Consider the following 20,993-nt stretch of genomic DNA (forward strand, 5'->3'; position numbering starts at 1 on the left):
CTGAGACAATGGCAATGGAAAATCCCTCAACGAATCTCAGAGATGAGATATTTGTAGAAATTTGCCTGGAAAATAAAGAAACATTTGATGACGACAGAAAAGAAAATCAAGGTAAGTGAGGAACCTGCTGAAACTGGACGAAACCTGAGAATCTGGATAGAGAGCATATCTATGGTTGCTTGTCTCTTCATAGCCACATTAAATATAAGACAGAGAATATTTTGAGCAAAGACAAAAAAGAAAACTATTACTAGTCCTCCAGATCTAACTGCTCCTCTCTGTTGTTTCAGTCTCCTTACTCAGAGACTAAAGAAACAATCTAATGGATTCAGGAGCTGAGGAGGAAATGAAAGGATTACTGGAGGACAGTGATTTGAGCTCAGCAAACAGACAAAATGTTGAAGAAAAAATATTGTCAAAACTGCTCACTCATTAATCTGCTTTTTGCCAAGTTACTCTACACTTTAGCCAAAAATCGTTCTCTCTCTGAACACTTAATTTAGAGCAACACAAATTTATTGGATCAGAGTCATGGCAACATCACCAGCAGGAACTTCACATCAGGCAGCTTGGATGCAATATTAGAAATGTTCAAATAAAGCAACTATTAGTTACTATGAAGCAAAAATCTAGAATAAGCTTCCAGTTGACTGTAGGTAGGTTGCCGTCGTAAGATTCATTAAAAAAAAAAAAAAAAAAAACTAGTTTAGAAACATTTCTATTTGCTTCTGCCCAATCTTAACTCTTATTTTTAATTAAGTTATTATTATCTTGATGGTTTGATGTGTAACTTCGTACCTTGTGTGTTGTTTTTATCTTTATGTACCAGCACTTGGAATTGCCTTTGGCTGAGATGCGCTATTGTAACAGAATCATAAATAAAACTGCCTTGTCTTGCTTTCATGCTGCCTCCTGATAAACCTGTTGGTGCCCAAATCATAATCATAGCACTAAGGAAGAGCAGTGTTCCTATCATAAATGGACGAGAAAAAAATTAGATAAATAATCCACAATACAGTCAAAAATTCTGGCTAGTGTGGCTCCATTAGCAGGGCTTTGGCCCCGTGTTGATTTCCAGCTTATTAAAAAGAAACATAGAAGTAATGCAGTGTAAGTGTTTTCAGATTAAAATAATAAAGTACTGCTAACGTCAACATAAGAGTATCTATGACAAACAATGAATGAGTCAAAATGTCCGGCTTTATAAGGTATAATCTGCATTTGACAATTAGGATGTCTTCTGGAGCCTCGGGATATCTGCTCAAGATTTGGTCTGATTCCTTCTATTCATTGAAATGATGTATTTCACCATTCTCCTGCAAATCAAGCTCTGTCTTTGACGTCATGACAGTATGAATGTCAGCAGTTCATAAAGTGGAGAACCCAGGTGATTATCACAGGGATCTTGTCCCAGACGTCGCTCGCCCATTTGAAGGCTTTTTTGTCTTTCGTCTGCATTTTTTTCAAACTGAAAAACGTATATTACATTATTCCATTTTGTCGCTTATTGATGACGCAATATAAGCCTCGTCTTGTGTGGCCTCCAGTGACACTGGCTTCACGTTTTCAGTCAGCGGTTGTTTCAAACAAGTGAAACATCCGGGTTTCTTCTAAACTCAGCCGCCAGACCGTCACTGTTCTGTTGCGGTAAGACAAGAACTCATGTGTTGTTTTCGAAGCGGTAACGAGCTTTTTCCTCGCGCTTCTGTTGACTTGTTAGCGCGAGCCGCTCTGTGTTTACAAACAGCTCCACGGTCTGCTAGCTCTGACCAGCTAACTGCTAACCCCTCCATTTCTGCAGCTTAATATGGTACAGGCTGGATACTAACGAAGTCATCTTTCAGTCATAACATTTTATGTGTCAGGAGGGGTTTACCGTCATTTTGGTTTTCAACTGGAACAATTAATAGGCAAAAGAATGACAACACACACTTTTGTACGTCAAAGACGCCGCCATATTGGGAGGGTAGACTTAGATTTTTTTTTTCACTGCATCTAAAATACAGTACATTTTCATGGAATATGTCATGGCGTCATAGTCAGTGCCTCCTGGCGTCATTCTCTAATGAGCAGATTTGTAATATGACATTGAAAAGCATTATGTTGGTTTCTCCAGCTGACTCCATTTTATTAAGTTGTATCTTAGAGTTTCCAACAGAAAATATTTTTTGCCAGAAGAATGTATTTAGGTAATGCTTGTAATTGCAGTCACTCTTTACTGGCAGATTTTTTTTCTTGTTTTGTTTGACTTTTAAGCTCTTATTGCACAGTCAAATATCTGCAGTAATAGTAAAAAGACGATGATCAAAACCAGGAAGGTGAAATTGTCTTGAACAAAAACACTTATTGCATTTTATTTATACGACTTTGCAGCTAATAGCTCTGACAGAATGCACCCTCGTCCCCTTTCTTTCAGTATTACTTGGATGCAGAATGATGGGACAAAATAGTTCAAAGGTGCAGCTTCTTTTCATGACCTGAAAAAGCTAAAAAGGCTGGACATACTTCTGTAAGTCCATGTATAAGTGCCACTTGGACCATGCATGCATTTCTGTTCATTTTTTTTTTTTAGCTCAGATGAATAACTGTAATCTTCTTATAAACCATCATGAGCTTGTTTTTATACTGTCTAGAAGAAAATTAAGAACAAAGTGATTTCAGAAAAAAAGTTACTGCAAAATTGTTGAAAGGCAGCAAAGCTAAAACTTGTGCCACTATGCAGACAGGGATGATGGTAGATTATTATTGTAATGGCAAATTCAACAGTAATTATTGCTGTTTTTTTTTTTTTTAAGAAAAGACATAAAGTTGGAGACTTGTCAGGAAGAATACATGTGCGTGGAGACATGAGGCAACATTTTGCATAATGATTCAGTAAAGATATTCTCTGCATGTCATTCAGTCTTTACAGGTAACATGATCTTGTTGATCATTAACTACTATTATTCCACATCCATGTTGATGGCTTTTGAGAAGAGAGAAAAACCTAATATTGCTCCCAGTGACAGCAAGTGATATTTCCACCATATGTGAAAATAAACATTGTAAGATAATAATAATAAAAAATATATTGTGGAAAATTTATTCATGCTTAAAATATGATTTAGAATTTTGGAACTGGGCAGTCAGTTTTAGGGCGATTTTGGAGGTTCTAATAGTATTTATTTATTTACTTATTTCCTAAATGAATTTACTTATTTACTTTTTTCCTAAAAAGTTGGAGCACCTACTTCTTCTTTACAATAAGTTGCATCAGAGTACTATGCTGTAGGTTGACCTCTTTATGCATTTCTTTGTGTTTCTTCAGAGATGAACACATCAGTGCGTGAAATCCAACTCTTCTCTCAGACTGACTTCTCCTACTTTCTACGAGTGGACTGGGACGGGCGTGGATTAGGCTTCGGCTTCAAGTTGCTTTTGACAGATGGACAGAAGGCATGGAGAGGAAAGGGTAATTTGATGATAATGTTCTGAAGATGTTAAACAACCGATTTCTTTTTTTTTTTGCTAAAGTTATTTAACTGTACACACTATTCCCACTTCACCTGTGTTTCTCTTGAACATCACTGCCTCCATTGGGAAAAATTGGAGGGTCAGTTGTAAGGGATTCCCAGTGATTTCCTGGAGGTCTTTGTAAAGATCATGTCGGTCCTGGTGGTTTTACAGGTGCTAGTCGAGTCTCCTCCAGTCTTAAAGGTTCGGCCTTTAAGAATTAATTTAATGTATTTTCATGACCTTTACCAGCTCTGGAAGTCTCAGATGACTAAGTTCTCTGTGCCAATAAAAACAAAGTAAACGATTGGAGTTGGTGTAGCAGCAATAAATTAAAGGAATCATAGGTTCCTCATTCTGCTATTTAAAGGACTAATAATTGATCATTAGTGGTGTGAAAAGCTCTATAAAAATAGAATTGTTGGCAGCTTGTCGGTTTTGAGCACAAATGTGTGTGTTAATACAATACTCACTGATTCTTCAGGCCTCACTTAGCATGTTATATGTTCTACACCCTAAAACAGGAACAAACCTGAAGAATTATGGCATGTTGGGAAGGATTGCCAGGAGAAAACCTTTCTCTTCAAAACAATAAGCAGCTCAAGGTTTAGATGTATAATGTTTCATCTAAATGAAATTTAGGTTTTCTTTGAGAATTTCCTCTGGCAGATGAAACCATCATAACACTGTACGATGAAGCGTGTTTGTCAAGAATGCATTTATTATGAAATACTCTAGTTAAATGTGAAGCTATCTATCCAGAAGCAGGATGTGGGGAGAAGCTGAGTTATGATCAGGATAATGATCCCACCCCCAGCGGCCAGTCTGCAGCAGAATGTCAAAAAGAAGGAATAAAGGTGTTGCAAAATCACAGAGTAAGTCCAGATTTGAGCTTTTTTGGAATGCTTTGGAAGGAACCTTAAGGGAGCTGTGCAGGAAATAATGTGCGCAAACCTCAATTCACTGAAGCAACATTGCAAAGAAGAGTGAGCCAAAATTCTTCATACATAAAGTCATACAGAAAACAATAACTGAGTACAGTGGCTGTTAAAGATTGTTCTACAGGCTGCACTTATTGTCTGACTGTATGAAGGAAGGTTATACAAGGAAAAACATTTTATATGCAGGTAACCATTTTATACCATTAATAACATTGATATGTGTTTGGTATGTGTGCAGTGAGTGAGGCGGTGGTGGATGAAGAGGCAGAGGAACTGGAGATGGTGAAGGAGAAGTACATCCAGGACCTCCAGCAGGCTCTAACAGAGCCAGAACCCTCTGACTCCTACTGCTTCACCTTGAAGCCACACCCACCCACCAGTGGCTGCACTGTGACTCTGACATATGAGAAGATGCAGAAGGACATATCCGTGAGCGCTGCTTACTTTTTAAGCATGTTGTGTATTCACAAATAAAGAAAAGTTGAACAAAATTACATAGTGCAGCCTTAACAGGAAATCTATTTGACAGATTAACGTAATGTCTTATTGTTTGACGGAAAAACTGATTATTTGATGTAATTTTCAATAGTCTTGGTTTAGTATGATTTTCTTCTCTCAACAAATATAAATAAAACTTATTAACTACTAGAGTTGCTCCGCTCATCAAATCCTGTACATAAGTATTAGTTTGTAAAACATTTTCACAATTCAGCTGACCCTTAAACAGCTGGTCCTGTTTAAGGGTCAGTTTAAGGGTCGGCTGTGTATACGTCCTCCTTTATGCTGAAACTCCAAAAAGTCCTTGATGTTGTGATAGAATGGAAATGTGTTGCAGCAAAGGAAGAAATGAATCACTGTTCGCAAGAAACGGAGACGATTAAAGTGACAGTTTAGCAGAAGTTTATAGTCAGGTGAGATTTTCCTTTCTCTAAAACACAAACAAAAAAGATGGTCTCTCATGTGTCTTTAAGTTATGTAAGTAGTCTGAGGACTTTCCTTCTGAGGAGTACTTTGGAAAAATCCCATTCTAGCCTCCCTTCCTTCATCCTTGGTGCTTACTCTTTCTTTATTTTCTCTTCCCAATCATTTGTGAGTTAGGCAGATTTCTAACCCCTAAAAATTCAAACTTATGAGCTTTGCCTTCAGATATTATTTGTCCTTTAAAATAATTTGATCGACCCTAAATTCTATGTCATATCTACCTTGAGTTGTTTTCTTGCATTTTTATTACGGTCACTTTCATGTAACAAGCATAGACATCTCTGTAATAACTCTGTATATTCAAAGTAAGAATTATTTCTGCTTCAAACAACTAGGGCTGCAATTATAGCTGCAAATTATGTATTTTCAGTATTATTGCTGAATATTGTGATGCTAATTAGGTCTAAAAAATATATTGGCTAAATTGTCGTCGCAACATTGGTGTATGCAATATTTATATCACAAAGGGTTGGTTGGAATGCAATAATTGTTGGATAATCAAATTGTTATGAACTTGCATTTTTAATGTTAAAGTAATATTTGGTCTCACACCAGCAGATGCTCACAGTGGACACAAATGATATTTCCCAAAATGCTAAAGATCACAGAGTGATGGAAGCACTGAAGGAGGAAAGAACTAAATAAGAATAAGCCACTGATATTGTCATCACAATTTTTACTAAAATCTAGCCATTGCTAAATTTGTGAGTGTTGTACAGTCACAAAAACTATACTTGTAACATTGAGAAAAGGTTTCATGATCAGTGAATGTTACTTGTCAACAAGACGGCAGATTTATTGTGTTATTCAAGATATATGTTGAAAATACCCGTACTTTTTCACGCGGCAAAATGTATTTCAGGGTTACTAAATCTTGTGGTTTATTTTTATTTTTCCCCCTATATTCTAGAGTACTAATCCTGATCAGGATGTTATACCAAAACATCAAAATAATTGATACTAAAAAGGAATTCTTTATTCATTTGCATCAAAATCGATTTACTGCATTCAGGCAAACATTAATAATTACAACCATCATTTGTTTTCCGTTTTATCTTTTAACTTGATTGCAAAATGGTCAGTGGATCTGACAGAAATGTCTGTTTATCGGTTTTAAGTTGGCTGCTGCACAGACACCTGTCACTATTACCACACCACTATACAAGTGTGGCTTTTATCTGCTAATAATAAGAAGATCATCATGACAAGAAAATAACTTGTAAAGTAGATCAACCAGTATATCGAACTACTGAACAAAGTACAAGCAGATAACCACAATACAATCATCTTATTTTGTGCTGTGAGAGCAGGTACAGTTAGGAATTTGGGCCATAATTTCTGTTCTAATTGATCTCGGCTGTTATCAAACTAAAAGCAAATGGTGTGAAATTATTTCACACCATTTTAATCTAATTAGGTGGCCAGTTAATGGTTTTCAATTTAATTTAAGGTTGGAGAAAGGAAAGAAGTCAGCTTTCTTTCTGTCTAGTCTGTGAATTGACAAAATACTACAGACTAGAGAAGCATGCATTGGCAGGTTTTGAATGTCAGAAAATAAAAGTGTCTTTTGAATTTACTCTGATACTCATGTATTTAAAAACAGATCTTTGTGAATGGAAATAAGACTTATTGACTTCCTTACAAACAAAATAAACTAAATGGTATGAAATTTGTTTCCCTCAGTTCAAACTTGGCTCCGTCTTGCTAGAAGCCGTAGAGGAGCCAGCTGAGGCAGTGAGAGAGGTGCTGATACACACACTGCAGCGAGGAAACACACTGCAGCAACACAACCACAAACTGAAGGAGGAGAACCAGAGGCTGATGCAGGAACACCAATACATCACTGAAAAGTAAACACACACTTGGTGCATATAAAACACTGCAGACAGATAAGTTCTGCTCCTGGAAGGCTGAAGTTGGCGGGCATGTTGGATAAATTCCAAATTAGTATCAGTAGAGCCCAAGAAAAAATCAACAAACTTTTAAAATTCAAAAGCTTTTTTTTTTTTTAGCTTATTCGTGATGACTGTCATGGTGTTCAGCTAATGTTTAATATTCATTGTATCCAAAGTTGTTCTTCAAAATGTTTAAAGAAATTATGCTTCTTTGGCAACACAGCATTGACCTGACAAAGTTTCAGCTTTTCATTTAAAGCTCATGATCAGTGTAAGAAAATATGATTCATTGTTAGCAACAAAACCCATTAGAATCTGTACAGGAGAGGTTAGACAGCTTAAACCTGATCCTACTCCATATGTTTGGATTAAGAGTTTGGAAACTAAAAGTCTGAAAGCTGCATCAGCATGCATATTAGCTAATGCAGCAGATCATTGTTGTAAAATATTTCCAAGTAGATTTACCTTTGTCTTAAACAATAAGACAGAGAATAGCGGTCTTATTCTTTAAATCTACAGTTATAACCAATGAACTTTTGCGTTTGCCAACGTCCCATTTTCACAAGCAATGTATTGCTATTTTTATTTTGGTTTCACTTGAACAACATCCCAAAGGAATGTTGTTGTAACTCATATCCATCCATCCATCCATCCATCCATCCATCCATCCATCCATCCATCCATCCATCCATCCATCCATCCATCCATCCATCCATCCATCCATCCATCCATCCATCCATCCATCCATCCATCCATCCATCCATCCATCCATCCATCCATCCATCCATCCATCCATCCATCCATCCATCCATCCATCCATCCATCCAAGTATAATCAAAGGGTCATCAATTATTGGTGATACTGTGGGGAAGAAGTATCTCAGATAGCAGTCTGTCTTGCAACATTTCTTAATGTTGAGGCCTCTGACTGAAGACACTGTTGCTGTGAACAGACTCATGATAGCTCAATATCTAGGCAGCAGTTTAGATTTCATAGTAACGTGTCCTGGTGACATCCTTGTTTTGTGTTGCTGAACCTCTAAATCCCTTCACTGAGAGGTCAACACTATTTTTTATTTGAAGTGCTAAGCCTCTCCCAGCTAACTAACTGCCCACATCTGTGAGGTTAACACTGGATCATAGGCTGAGATTTATGGACCTTCTCACCCTGGCGTAAGAAGGTCTATAAATCTGGAGAATATTACCCTCTTCTGATAAATCCAGGCTGGTTTATTGGAGAAGACCATTGTGGATTTCTAACGGCCCATATCTGAGTGTTCCATCCCAGATGTGGTTAATCCTTCTATGGACTAACCAGACTGAGTAGTCAGCAGCCAGCTTGCTTCCCCAGACCTGACACATTAAATGGCTGCTCTCCACTTATTATAGCTGATCCAGTTTATAATTTATTGACTCGTATAAAGTCTTGGGGATGTTATTTTAATATTCTTGGGGCATGGCAACTACTTCTTATAAATCTGCAAACCATGCACTAAGACTGTTTTACAACTGTTGAACAACTTGAGATTACAATGACACAGTAATTGAATGTCCACACTTCTCTAATATATGATGTGCTTTCTCATTAGTAAGGTTGATGATATATCAGTACCACTTAAGTAGTACTTATAAAAATCTAACTAACCTGTCTTTCTCTAAGGTGAAATTCCTCTGTGCCCTCTGTCTCTGTCACAGATGGATAGCAGTAGTGTTAAGTTGCTGCTCCATGTCTGACACATATGTGACCTATGTTGGTGTATGTTTCAGGCTGACGCACTACGCTGAAGGTGTAGAGACCCTGAAGGCAGAGCTCTACTCTCGGTTTGTTCTGCTCCTCAATGAGAAGAAAACAAAGATTCGGAGTCTGCAGGAGGCTTTCACAAAGCTGCAGGAAACAAGGTGCCGGGCTGTCATTAACCAGGCTGTCCATGAGTTCTGCATGCTGAGACATTGTCTTTTTGATGAAACTCGCATTAAATTTCTCTCAGAGATATTTTCTTTGGAGCAACATCCAAGAAAAATAAACTTTAGGTGTCTTTATTTCAATATATGACACAATGGTTTTACTCAGACTTATTTTTAAACCCCTTAAAGTTTCTTAAAAGAAATAAGTCAGAAAATGTTCTATTCTAAAAAAGGAACAAAGATTTTTTTTTGTAACACAAATGATGTATTTGGAGTTTTTCTTCATATGTGGCGATTATATTTTCATAGCATATATGCCTTAATTTATATACTTACAAAAGGGAGAAACTACTGAGTGAAAATCTAAGACATTAACATAGATGCACATTCTCCACAGTTATTTCAATTTTGTAACGTGTTTTTACGACCCTATTCAAAACAATAACGCACACAAAAAAAAAACAATTTTATGTGTTATTTTATGCCCTGTAATTATTTCAAAAGAAGGACTTTGTAGTGTTGCCATCTTGGATCCAGACCATTCATCAGAAGGCAGAAAAGAATTATTGGATTGATGTTTTTGACTAAAGTTCTCAGAAGCATGTGTTTGAAAATTGATATGTTAGATCTTACAGAGCTATAAATAATAAAGTAGTTTATTACTCTGTTGTTTTTCTTGTAGGAATTCTGATGAACAGAAAAACAAAGATTCTGCAAAATCTGATCAAACAGCAGGTCACAACAGCGAGGACGATGAATATGGAGGCAGTACTGATGAAGAGCTGAAGGAAGAGAAATCAACAGGAGCTTCTCATATGTCATCTCGAGGTCAGATTATTGTTAATCAAATACTTATCATTCCGAAGTACACAAACGTGATTTTGCAGGAGTTACAAGGGCTTTATGGAGAATATGACAAACTTTAAATTTATGTTATGTGGTTATGAAGGACATTGCTCAGATTTTAAACAGTTTTTGTTCTCAAAAAACAAGTTGTACAACAGTTTCAATTAGTTTATTTCAGTTTATTTATGGACAACTTGTCTCCATCGCTCATGAACAAAGTCCTCATGTAATTACATATAGTACTTACCAGTAGTTGTTAAACGGAACATGGTGAGTAGCACAACACAGTACAGTTGCTATTTGTGATTGTTTTTGTTGTTTATGTAATAGACCAACAAAAACCGATAGTTTTTGTTGGTCTATTACATAAAATCCCAACAGAATAAGAATGTAGTTTGTAAATCAATTCTACTGCCAAGATTGGATCTAAGAGATTAAAAATATAATTCTGCTGCAGATGGAGATGAATTGTTGTAGAGGATAGGAGTCAATCTGGTTTCTTACGTCTTAATCACAGCAATATTGATGTTTTTAATGTGTTTCTAAGCATACCTTTTCATTCCCTTTATTTTGTACGAAAGAAATGTCAAATGATGTATTGATGATGAGTCTAAACGTGGTAATCCTGGTTAATAGAATCCAACTGTAGTGTTTTTAAGTTCCAGGTCGGTTAATTTAAGTAGGTTTGTCAACATTCAATTAGGTCTACTAGGCGTTTTTTTGTTTTATCTGAAGTGAGCAGATGCATATTTTGGTGTCTATATAAAATGCTATATATGCTTCAACATCACTGAGAACCTTCATGGGAAGCGTAATGAAAAACCTTTAGATTTGTAATATTTGGTTCAATGTGATATTTCTGGCTGCTGTTGTCATTGGAGCCAAATGTTTTTGCTCCATTACTGTAGCAGTCATGACGTCACTGACAGGTTGGGTAATACATCGAGTTGGACCTCTGTGAACCAACATCCCCACACAGCCTTAAATACAAGCAGCCGCTAATGTTGACATTACGTTTTGTTTTCCTGCTGACTTTTACTCGCTGTTGTCCTGGACACAAGTAGCGCGCCATCACCAGTGAATTCGATGTACAGATCATTATTTACATTTCAGGCAGCTGTGAGAAACCTTTACAAAAGTTGGCAGAACTCCCACTGTTTCATAGTTTTTAAAAAAAATTTTTTTTTTACATACCAGAACATTACAGCCAGGTTAGGTTTATCCTTCAATTCTTTTTCCCAACTTTCTGGTCCCGGTTGGCCTTCCTCCTCCATTTTAAGAGGAAAAGCTAGCTGGATTTATGTTGTTTGTGTTGCCATGGTGCTAACTAACATGGTCAGCAGGGGGAGAGGGATAAAGGAAGTGTTAGGAAATGTTAGGTTTTGTTTTGTCTGAAAATGAGTCTGTTTTGTGTAGAAACTGCTGTCAAGGGAAAAAATGAGCACAGATCAGAGTAGGTAAAATTTTGTGTACTCTGATATTCACACCCAGTAATAACCAGGAGAAAAAAGACTTTTGCTTTCATTTAATTTGATTTTAAGCTGGGTGACCACTAACAGGTGGATTTTTGTTAAAAAAAAAATGCTGCCTTTCGTTCATGAAACTGGAATAAATTAGGCATACTCTCAGAGGCTCTGTAATCACATTTTCAAGTGAGAAGGCATGCAGCAAAGAACTGAACCCTAAAAATAAACTGTTTCTATAGTAAGAAGCTGGTCACCATTTTTGGCCCATATTATGTCCTTGTCACTTGATGTGACCCCATGAGTGCTGCTCCCCCTCACTTCCCAGTTGTATTGACATATACCCTTTTACTAAGTCTTATAACAATTTTAGTAGCACAGACTACATTAAGCCATTTAGGTGCCCCGTTTTGGTTGTTTTCTGTCTAATTTATAGTTTTTTTTTACTTTCTGTTACCTCTGTTTGTTTATTTTTTAGTCATCTACTTTCTATTCAAGTACTTATGGAAATGATTGGAGGGTTCTGTTGATGTGCTTTGTTTTATTCTTGGTTCTTGTCTTGTCATGTATTAGTTTATGCTTACACTCCAAAGTACTGTCTCAAGTGTGACCTGAATGTCTATGCATGTTGCTCATTGTTATGTGGAAAATCTAATAAAAAAAAAATGTTGCCAGTGCAAGCATTGCAGAGTCAGCTCATGATAAGTAGGCAAATGAATCAGAGCTTCTCCAAAACTGCAGCTCTTGTACGGTGTTCCCAATCTTTGTCAATAGTGAGCCAGGGAAGGAACACTGGTGATGGGGCCATGACTCAGTGATGCAAACTGCTGGAACTCAGACTTTTGAAGAAGTTCATTCTCCTTCTGATTAAAATGTATAGGAATTCATAGGGGGATCAGAGTTTGTTTTATATGGGGCTTCTGAGGGTTTTATTCCATTTGATGGTGCTATAGTGCTAATCATTACTAATATTCAACATGTAAGCTTATTCATAATCTTTAAACCTCATACGTTGTAGGTAATCAATGAAGTTTCTTTTGACATGTTTTATGCCTCGTATCACTCTCTCCTCAGATTCTGCTACTCCGAGCCCTTTGAATCTCCGCGACATCACCGATGTTGCTCCCTGTCGCAAGCGTCGTTTCCGCCATCTTGGTCCTCCAGAGCTCGCTGTGAAAAAGCAGAATCCAGAGGCAGCACAGAAGAAAAGGTATGAGTGTGTGTTCCATGTTTTCCTCAACGCTGCCCGTCTGTGTTTGTGGTCCTGTTGAAGGATAATTGACTGTTTTGAGCTTTACATCAAGTTATTATAATGCTATCCAAACATCAGCATCTCATCTTTAAGCCACATTTTATAGAATGCAGTGATATCGATAGTCACTCTATTCACCAACTGCCCCAACCAGACCCAAAAGAGGTTTTGCATCTTTATTATTTGCTATATTAAAGACACTTATATCATACTTTATTGAATAAGACTGTCTGGCTTTGACATGTATGTTTTGGCTTTATTCTTAGCACTAGAAAAGAAAAGACCTTCCAGTGCCTGGGGGTGCATCAGCACCCTAATTTTCCCCCTCCCCGCTCCTCTGTCCCCACCAACACAAAGTTACACCCTTGGATAAATAACATTTCTCCAATTGAACCGATCAGAAGTCGACAAGGCTGTGAACGAGGGGATTTCCGCACTTGGCGGGGAAATCCTACCAGCAGCAGCGGTAGTTCAGCTGGCTGGGAGTCCAGCTCAGAGACGACATTCAGATGAGTTTTTTTTTTTTTTCCGTTAAATGTAAAGCTGAGGTAAATGTTTCCCTTAGCTTCCTCGCTCATGAGGGCATTCAGAAAGAGTGGGACGGGAGAACCAAGAGGGAAAATATTCTGAGGTCGCTGTGGAGATCCGCTCGGCAGCTTTAGCAAGAATTCGATTTACGTGACGATCCCGCTTAATGCAAAACGACCAGGGCTATAGGACCAGTATGACCAGGTCGAACAGAACTGGGCTGGGCCAGGCCAGACCCTTCAGTGCAAAAAGGACTTTAGAAATGACTTGGCCTTGTTTCACAGTAATATGTTTTGTTTTCTGCTTCTTCTTCAGATCTTTTTTCAGGTGTGATTTCTAAATGACTTTTAGGACTTGAAGCTAAAAAGTCAATTCCAGACTTCAACGAGGCAATTATGTAACTTTTCTATGGCGTCTGTGTCAGTGCTCCAGCTCTGTTGCTGCTCATTTAAAACTTTAAAAAGATGCTGATTTGGTGGCCAAATACTTCATGAGCCAACTTCTTTTTGGACTTGTTGAATTAGAAGGTAATCCAAAGATTTGTCTCAGTCTGACTTTCCCTGCAGCAGTCCTTTTTCATCAAATAATAGGTGAATACGCTGCATCTCAGCTTTCCCAAGCGCAGCTGATTGTAAACTGTGCACCACAGTTTGCTTTTTATTCCCAGCCTGCCAGTGAGCAGCTGCTGTTGCCTGAGCAACAGATCATTGCTCTCTGGTGGCTGTTAGTGGACGGGTGGTCATACTTTCAGTTTTCACTTTTCTCCTTTTTCGTTCCCTTTTTTTATTTTTTTTATTTTGGAATAGAGATTTAAAGAAAAAGAAACTGAACATTTATTGGCTGAAGGAACCAGAATGGAATAAATGGTCATATGAGAACAGGAACAGAGATGAGTAATTAAGGATTTGTGAAATCTCGGAAATTATTTGCAACTATGGCATTACAATTTCGTTTAGTGAGTCAGTTGATGCTGAACACAATCTGGCACATTTTGTTTGAAGTTTCTCAGCATTCTAGCCACAACTTTCCAGTTTTCATGTTATCATGTTAATGTCACCACAAAAATCTACTCTTTATTATAAGGTTCACTTCCACCTAGAAGCTTTTACAGTTCAGCATCTTCTCAGTGTTCAGTCACCATGACAGAAGGACTGAATTGATCTGTCCGATAGAGCGGTCAGCAGTTCACACTCAGTTGTTTCCATCTACAAAAAAAAAACAAAATCAGACTTCAGTATTTTTTTCATATCAAAGTTAAATCTAAAATGGTTTTTGGCATTGGACTTTTCACTAAATGGTGCAGCTTAAGTGTGTTCCACTCTTACTCAGAAGTTGAAATGTTCAAATTTTGAAGTTGGAAAAAATGATGTGAAGCTCCATAGAAAACTGAAGTTCCAAGAGTAAAATATTTTTTTTATTATGAATGTTTTTCATTAATCCAAATGTCAAAGTCCAATATGGCTGCCTTAATGAAAGTTACTATAGAAACAGTTTATTTTTAGGGTTCAGTTCTTTGCTGCATGCCTTCTCACTCTGTCTGGTCACAAAAAAATATGTTCACACATTAATTTAGAATAGTGGGGTAAGTAATATTTCATTTTCAACTATTTTTCATGTTCTGTCAGAGTAATGCACATTTTCCATTCAAACCATAAAATGTGGTCATTTATGCTAGTTAAAACCAAAAGTCAAACCCGCAGTAGTACCACTGTGTCTTGTAGTGATTATCCATGATTACTGGACGCCATATTTGATCACTTACAGAACCAGTGCATGCTTCAAGGACAGCCAGTGTTTTACTGTGACTTTCTGTTAGCTGCTTTTCGTGAGAAAACTTTCCTTTAAGTACACAAACACTTAAAGCTAAATGACGTGTTAACAGGGACTAAAACGAGGCAGAAGGGAGAATCTGTACATTGTTAGAAACATAACTTCTTCGTTTTCCTCTGAGGAGGGATAAACTGCGGGGTGTGTTCTGCTCACAACAAGCTAAGACATTACAATTTTTGAATAATCTTTGATGGAAATCTTCAGTGGTTGCTGTAAAAGGATGATAACAGCAAGTTCCTTCTGAGTGTACTCCAGTCAAAACTCAGTTCATAAAAAGGTAAGCATAATGAAAAGAACACTTGTTAGCTTTGTTTGTTCATTATTTCAAAATTTACGTGGTTAAATCTGCTCACAACCTCTCACACACCATCATATTATATCCTGATGTTTTTGTAAAATCATGTGAACCACAGTTGACCCGCAGTGTTAGTGGGGGTCAAGGAGCACAGTTGCCCACAAAAAGCTAAAATCTGTGAATACTTGAGACCCCCTCTAAAAATGCTTACAATAGACCACACATCATATTTGCCTTGATAAGCAGAGTGGAACCCATCTTGATACTACTCCAAAAGATGTATAAAAACAAACTGAATTCAAAATTGCTTTGGGATTTCAAAAGCAATGGAGATAAAAAAGAGAGGGTAATAAAACCAACTTAATGAGGTGTGACAAATGAGGAGTAGATAAGTAAGGAGAGAAAAAAGGATCAAGAAAAAACACCTTGGTGTGCTTCTACACCTGGAGAATAAAAGGAAAAAAAAAACAAAAGAATGAACTGAGAAACCACAGCAATAAAGAACAATTGCTTTACTTCTCAACAAGACAAATTATAGCTTGCAAACGTTGGTGGTGGCCTTCACAGTGGGTGTGTTTGTGGTTAATTAAGCCACATTTTCCCTACTCTTGTTTAGCTTTTTTCACAATGATGCTCTCACTTTTGGTGAGCCTTATTGTCTCACTTTGTCTATTTTAGGGTTGAGTGGTTAAGGATATACCATTCTGGGTTGCAGAACATGGATTCATCACCCTTGAGATCTGATACTCTATTAAATATTATCAAATACTGTGTGCCACAGTATTTAAAATTGTGAAATTTTACCAGCTTTTTGTGCAGTTTTGAACAGGAGCTTTATTTTTGTAGTTATCCAGCCTAATAAAGCTTTTAGAGTTGTACACAAAGTTCCAATCTTGTATCAGTTTACTTGTGTGGTTAATGCCCTTTTTCTTTTGTTTCTGAGATTTAGACTTTATGTCAATAGTATTTGTCCATCATCACTATTTAATCAGAGATTCAATTTCCATAAACACTTTTGTTGTTCCCAAAGCATCCACATCAAAACTACCTCTATGTTTTGAGCATCATCAGCTAACAGTTTTTTTTTTTTGGGTGGGCAAACATAAACTAATCCAAGCAGTTTGACTCACAATATTTTTTTTTTTTTTTTTTATATACTTGGTCACTAGCAGAAAACAATAAAACAACCATTTTCATCAAATAACATTTGTATTTCTTCATTGTAAATCAGGAAAAAGACCTCTGAGGACAGAAATACACAAAGCTCTGTTCAAAGAAAATCTGTTCAAATTGAAAACAAAGCTGCTATGAGCACGACACTGTATTTCTCCAAAATTTACTGTATTATAAATCACTATGAATTCTCTATTCATAATGGCCAAATAAACTGCATCTTCAAGAAGATGCTGATTATATTGTATCGGTCTTGTGTTGTTTTACCTGACATACTCCAGTGTACTGGTTCGCTCATGCTGGTAATGAAATCCAGATGGACACAGGTGTATAAAATCCAGCACATAGGCATTCAGCATGGTACTGTGACAGGATGCTACTTGTGCAATAAGGCTGTTAGGAAGGCTCCTCACTCCTAAATATTCCACATTCAGATGATGGTGGTATTATAATGAAGTCATAATGAAATTAGAAGAGGCGGTCAGTCTGACTTTCTCATTCAACGTTAGTGCTTGACGTCACACATTTACTCCAATAAGAGCAGACAACAGTTTCAGTAAACATGGCCTACATCCTCGAAGGCACACTTCACCAGAAGAGTTGAAGCATTTTGTACAGAACTGTATCATGTGAATAGGACCAGGACCAGCGGCAAAATTAATCTCAAGTCAGACACTGTGTATACATAAACCATTATTTTCTATCAACTGAACGAGGAGAGACTCTTGTAAAGGATCAAAAGATTTTCAAACAATCCAATTCCAATTTGAAGCAGCTAAATGGCAAAAAAAAAAAGTAAAAAGACACACCTGACATATAACCTTTGCTGTTTTATGGTCATAATCCACAAGAGAGTACAGATTTCCACTCAGCTCCTGTAGTCTATTGACCCTGTGTCACTCTGTCTCCAATCTATTGGCCCTTAACTGTTTAATGGACATGTTAATAATCCAAATTATTTTACAGTATTTCAACTCTTTTTGTGATCTTTTACATGTTGAGAGAATGGCATGCTAGAATAAGAAGCTTTTCATGCTTAGAAGTTGCTGGACATGTTAGAGCTCATCTGTGTCCCGTCGACTTTTCCTCAGAGGAGGAGGACTTCGTTTATTGAGATTGGGATCCCAGCAAAACTACTATTTATAATTTGATTGATGTGATGATAATGAATTTGTACAACACTTTACATTTTGTAGTCTCAAAGTGCAAGACTATAGACAATATAGTCTTGTCTAAATTTCAAGACAATATAGATGTCTTGAAAATATAAAAGAATGAAGGAACAACAATGAAATGCATTTAACACTCTAAAATCTCTTGAAAAAGAAGGTCTTCAGTCCTTTCCTGTAACTTATTAGGAGTTTGTGGTTTCCTCAGATTGTTTGGAGGGTATTCCACAGACGAGGTGCAACAGAGCACCCATGGTGCAGAGTTTTGCCCACATTACTGTTAGTGGAATGAGCAGACAGTTCTTTGAGGTGTTATGGAGCCAAGGATGAATTGGGGGGAAGTCTTGTATTATATCTAGAGTGAGATGGGGAGCCAGTGGAGATATTTAAGAGTTGGGGTGATGAGGTCTCGTTTTCTTCGCTTTATCAGCATCTGATAAAGTCCATTTACCATTTTAGTTTGGAGAATGGATCCAATTCTTATAAGGAATGTCATTTTCTTGTAGAACTCTTCAAAAAAAGAAAAGGTCTATGGTTCAGAAGAATGAAAGTTTTATGTGTATAATGTGATTCTTATGTGCTTATGGCAATATTACATACATCAGCAAAAACTGACTGGTTCTTCCTGTGCAAAACAAATTCTCCTTAAGTCAAAACTTAAGGAAAAGCTAAACTTGGCAACCGAGTTTAGCTTCTCGGTTATTATGGTTCTGTACATCCTGCTGGTCTGACTCTTCGTCAGATCAGCTCTCTGTGGGGGCTCCTTCGCACTCGCCACCCGATTTTAACCTCGCCCCTTGGGGCTAAAAGAAAAAAATCCTCTAGTCATGCCCCCCTTAGTGGTCTTCTTCTGCAGCATGCAAAGACTTCCCTCTCCACTGAAACACTTCTGTTGTTTGTTCTTAACTGGTTCCAGCAGTGCCCGAAATACAGTTGGTAATGATTTTAAACTACCTCTGGGCCTCTTTCCCCTCTCTCACGCTGTATTTTTCTCCTCATGTTCAACTTTTTGTCATTACTGCTAGCTCAGAAGGAAAAAAAAGGTATGAGGCTGATGATGGATTGTATTCAGCCCTGAGGTTGGTTCTTAGGTTCAGGAAGGTGAGAAGAGTTGCAAGGTTCAAGAAGGCTTAGTCGACTCCAGATTCTCAGTAGTCTTGCTTGGCTGTTAGATTTGGGTGTGACTGCTTCACACAGAATCAACTTCCTGCCCCTGACAGTTTTAAGGAAAGTTATTAACATATTGACAGTGGCTGCATTTTCTTTACAAATGTGCTTAACATTTTGTCAGTATTCAGCTAATTTCGAAAAAACACAATTTTGCAATTGCGGCATTTCTGTTAAATAAGAAACGCAATTAATCATATATGAATAAGCTTGCTCACGCGAAAAGTCATTAGAAAGCATTCCGTGCCGTGACCCTTCAACTACTTCCTGTCGTCTTCCTCTTAGTGGGTTACACCTATAGTAACATGTGGTTATTGTTCACGTGACTCGTGTGATGCATAAAAAGTGTTTCCATTGCAATTTTGTGAAATAACCCAATTTTGATATGGCCCAAAAAAAAGAAGCTTTTTTTCAAACTTGACATATTTTCATTAAGCAGATTTATTTTTGATATATGATCAATGGAAACGCAGCTATGTCACATTCACACACCAGCCCTCCCATGAAAGGCTGTGCCTTGTCTTGTCACATGACAAACTTCTTCTCTCTCCTGTAGATCATATTCAATAACCCACTCATCTTCTCTCCCTCTCTCTTTCTTTGTGTGTGTGTGTGTGTGTGTGTGTGTGTGTGTGTGTGTGTGTGTGTGTGTGTGTGTGTGTGTGTGTGTGTGTGTGTGTGTGTGTGTGTGTGTGTGTGTGTGTGTGTGTGTGTGTGTGTGTGTGTGTGTGTACTGAACAGGACACACTCCTCTGCAGCATCCAGTCAGCTGCAGACTCCCCAGCGCTCTGTAGATGCTACAAAAGCAGCTTCAGCAGGAACTTCAGAAGCTGAAGACCTATTTGATGATTTCTGATTTTCAAACAGCCTCTGTTCCATTACTGCTGCAGGTATTCATCTCAAAGGCTTTTTTCTAAAAGTAAGGTGAATAAGTGATGGTGATGACACTAAACCCTTTAATAATGAGCTATCTGTAAATGCAGAAGAACATATACATATATATTTGTATCTATGCTGAGAATCAATGCCTTCATAAAAGATACATATTTTTGTCAAATATGTATGTTTTTTTTTGTCAAATATCACAATAAATTGGAATTTGAGTGTCCTTACAATAAAAAAGACAACAGTGTACATAAAATGTAAGATTTATGTTTTTCCTGCTATATGTACGTCTAGCCTAATGGATTATTTGTATTGATGAGTAGTTCGTATTTCAAAATGTATAAATATTAACGCATTGTGTTTTTTGGCCTTTTTTCACGTTTTGAATTTTTTATGTTATTAAATAGAAGAAACAATTACACTGGGTTTCATAGTCTCATTACTAACAACTTTTGTTACAAAACTTTAGTTATCAAACTTTCAAAAGTTTGATAACTATTGTTTTTGAGTCACTTTTTTACCGTAATTTCAAAATAATTTTGTTGAGTTTCATTGATTCAGTATCACTTTATTGGTCCTTGCAGAAAAATTATTTTGTCTAAATAGTGAAAAATAAAAATAAAAAAGTAAGGAAGCACAAAATAAAGCTATACTAGAATGCAACAGATCTGCAATGTCCAACTAGCATTGCAATAAAATCATCCAGGTCATTTGTTACTGGGTTCAGGTAAGTCTAATAATATTGCACATTTCTGAAACACAGCAGTTCAAAGTGCTTTACATTGTGAAAACATAATCATAAATACGTCATATAGTCAATACCTATAAAAACCCATAATACAAATTACATTTTGTCAAGTGCCATGATAAAAATCAGAAATTCACATCAAACATGTTGGTCAATGTTCTTATTTTTGGTCTTGATTTAGAGGAGCTCAGTGTTTCAGCTGTTTGCAGTTTTATGGAAGTGTGTTCTAGATTTGATACTTGCTATAATGACAGTGTCATCTGAGTACTTCTGGACATGTCAAGACCCAGAGTGAAACTGAAAGTCAGATATGTGTGAAGTGAAGAGTAATGGAGCTAGAGCTGTACCCTCTGGGCCCCCTGTGGTGCTACAAACTGTCTTTGGTATTTTCACCACCTTGTTGAATCTAGGCCACGAGGAATTC

At 37.1% G+C, this 20,993-nt stretch overlaps 1 protein-coding gene across 2 annotated transcripts; it reads left to right on the forward strand.

Annotated features, from left to right (window-relative positions):
* The first annotated feature begins 1,540 nt into the window (after positions 1 to 1,540).
* xrcc4 (X-ray repair complementing defective repair in Chinese hamster cells 4) lies at positions 1,541 to 20,240 on the forward strand. 2 transcript variants are annotated; one of them, XM_055060780.1, is made up of 9 exons: positions 1,541 to 1,647; positions 2,417 to 2,509; positions 3,308 to 3,451; positions 4,672 to 4,862; positions 7,098 to 7,264; positions 9,076 to 9,207; positions 9,896 to 10,041; positions 12,597 to 12,732; positions 19,678 to 20,240. In XM_055060780.1, exons 3-9 carry the CDS (start codon positions 3,310 to 3,312, stop codon positions 19,790 to 19,792), a joined length of 1,029 nt encoding a protein of 342 aa, XP_054916755.1. In that variant the 5' UTR covers positions 1,541 to 1,647; positions 2,417 to 2,509; positions 3,308 to 3,309; the 3' UTR covers positions 19,793 to 20,240. The 2 variants fall into 2 exon arrangements, with proteins under 2 accessions (XP_054916755.1, XP_054916754.1); XM_055060779.1 differs by lacking the exon at positions 2,417 to 2,509.
* Positions 20,241 to 20,993: the final 753 nt, after the last annotated feature.

The sequence above is a fragment of the Poeciliopsis prolifica genome, unplaced genomic scaffold (genome assembly GCF_027474105.1).
Source record: "Poeciliopsis prolifica strain line A6 unplaced genomic scaffold, Auburn_PproV2 SCAFFOLD061, whole genome shotgun sequence".
Lineage (NCBI taxonomy): Eukaryota > Metazoa > Chordata > Actinopteri > Cyprinodontiformes > Poeciliidae > Poeciliopsis > Poeciliopsis prolifica.

Excerpts from the sequence above, each read along its gene's own strand:
- xrcc4 (XM_055060780.1), top strand. The coding sequence starts at position 3,310 with ATGAACACATCAGTGCGTGAAATCCAACTCTTCTCTCAGACTGACTTC. Across the intron at positions 3,452-4,671 it reads GAAGGCATGGAGAGGAAAGG|TGAGTGAGGCGGTGGTGGAT; the intron begins GTAATTTGATGA and ends GTATGTGTGCAG. Across the intron at positions 12,733-19,677 it reads GAGGCAGCACAGAAGAAAAG|GACACACTCCTCTGCAGCAT; the intron begins GTATGAGTGTGT and ends TGTACTGAACAG.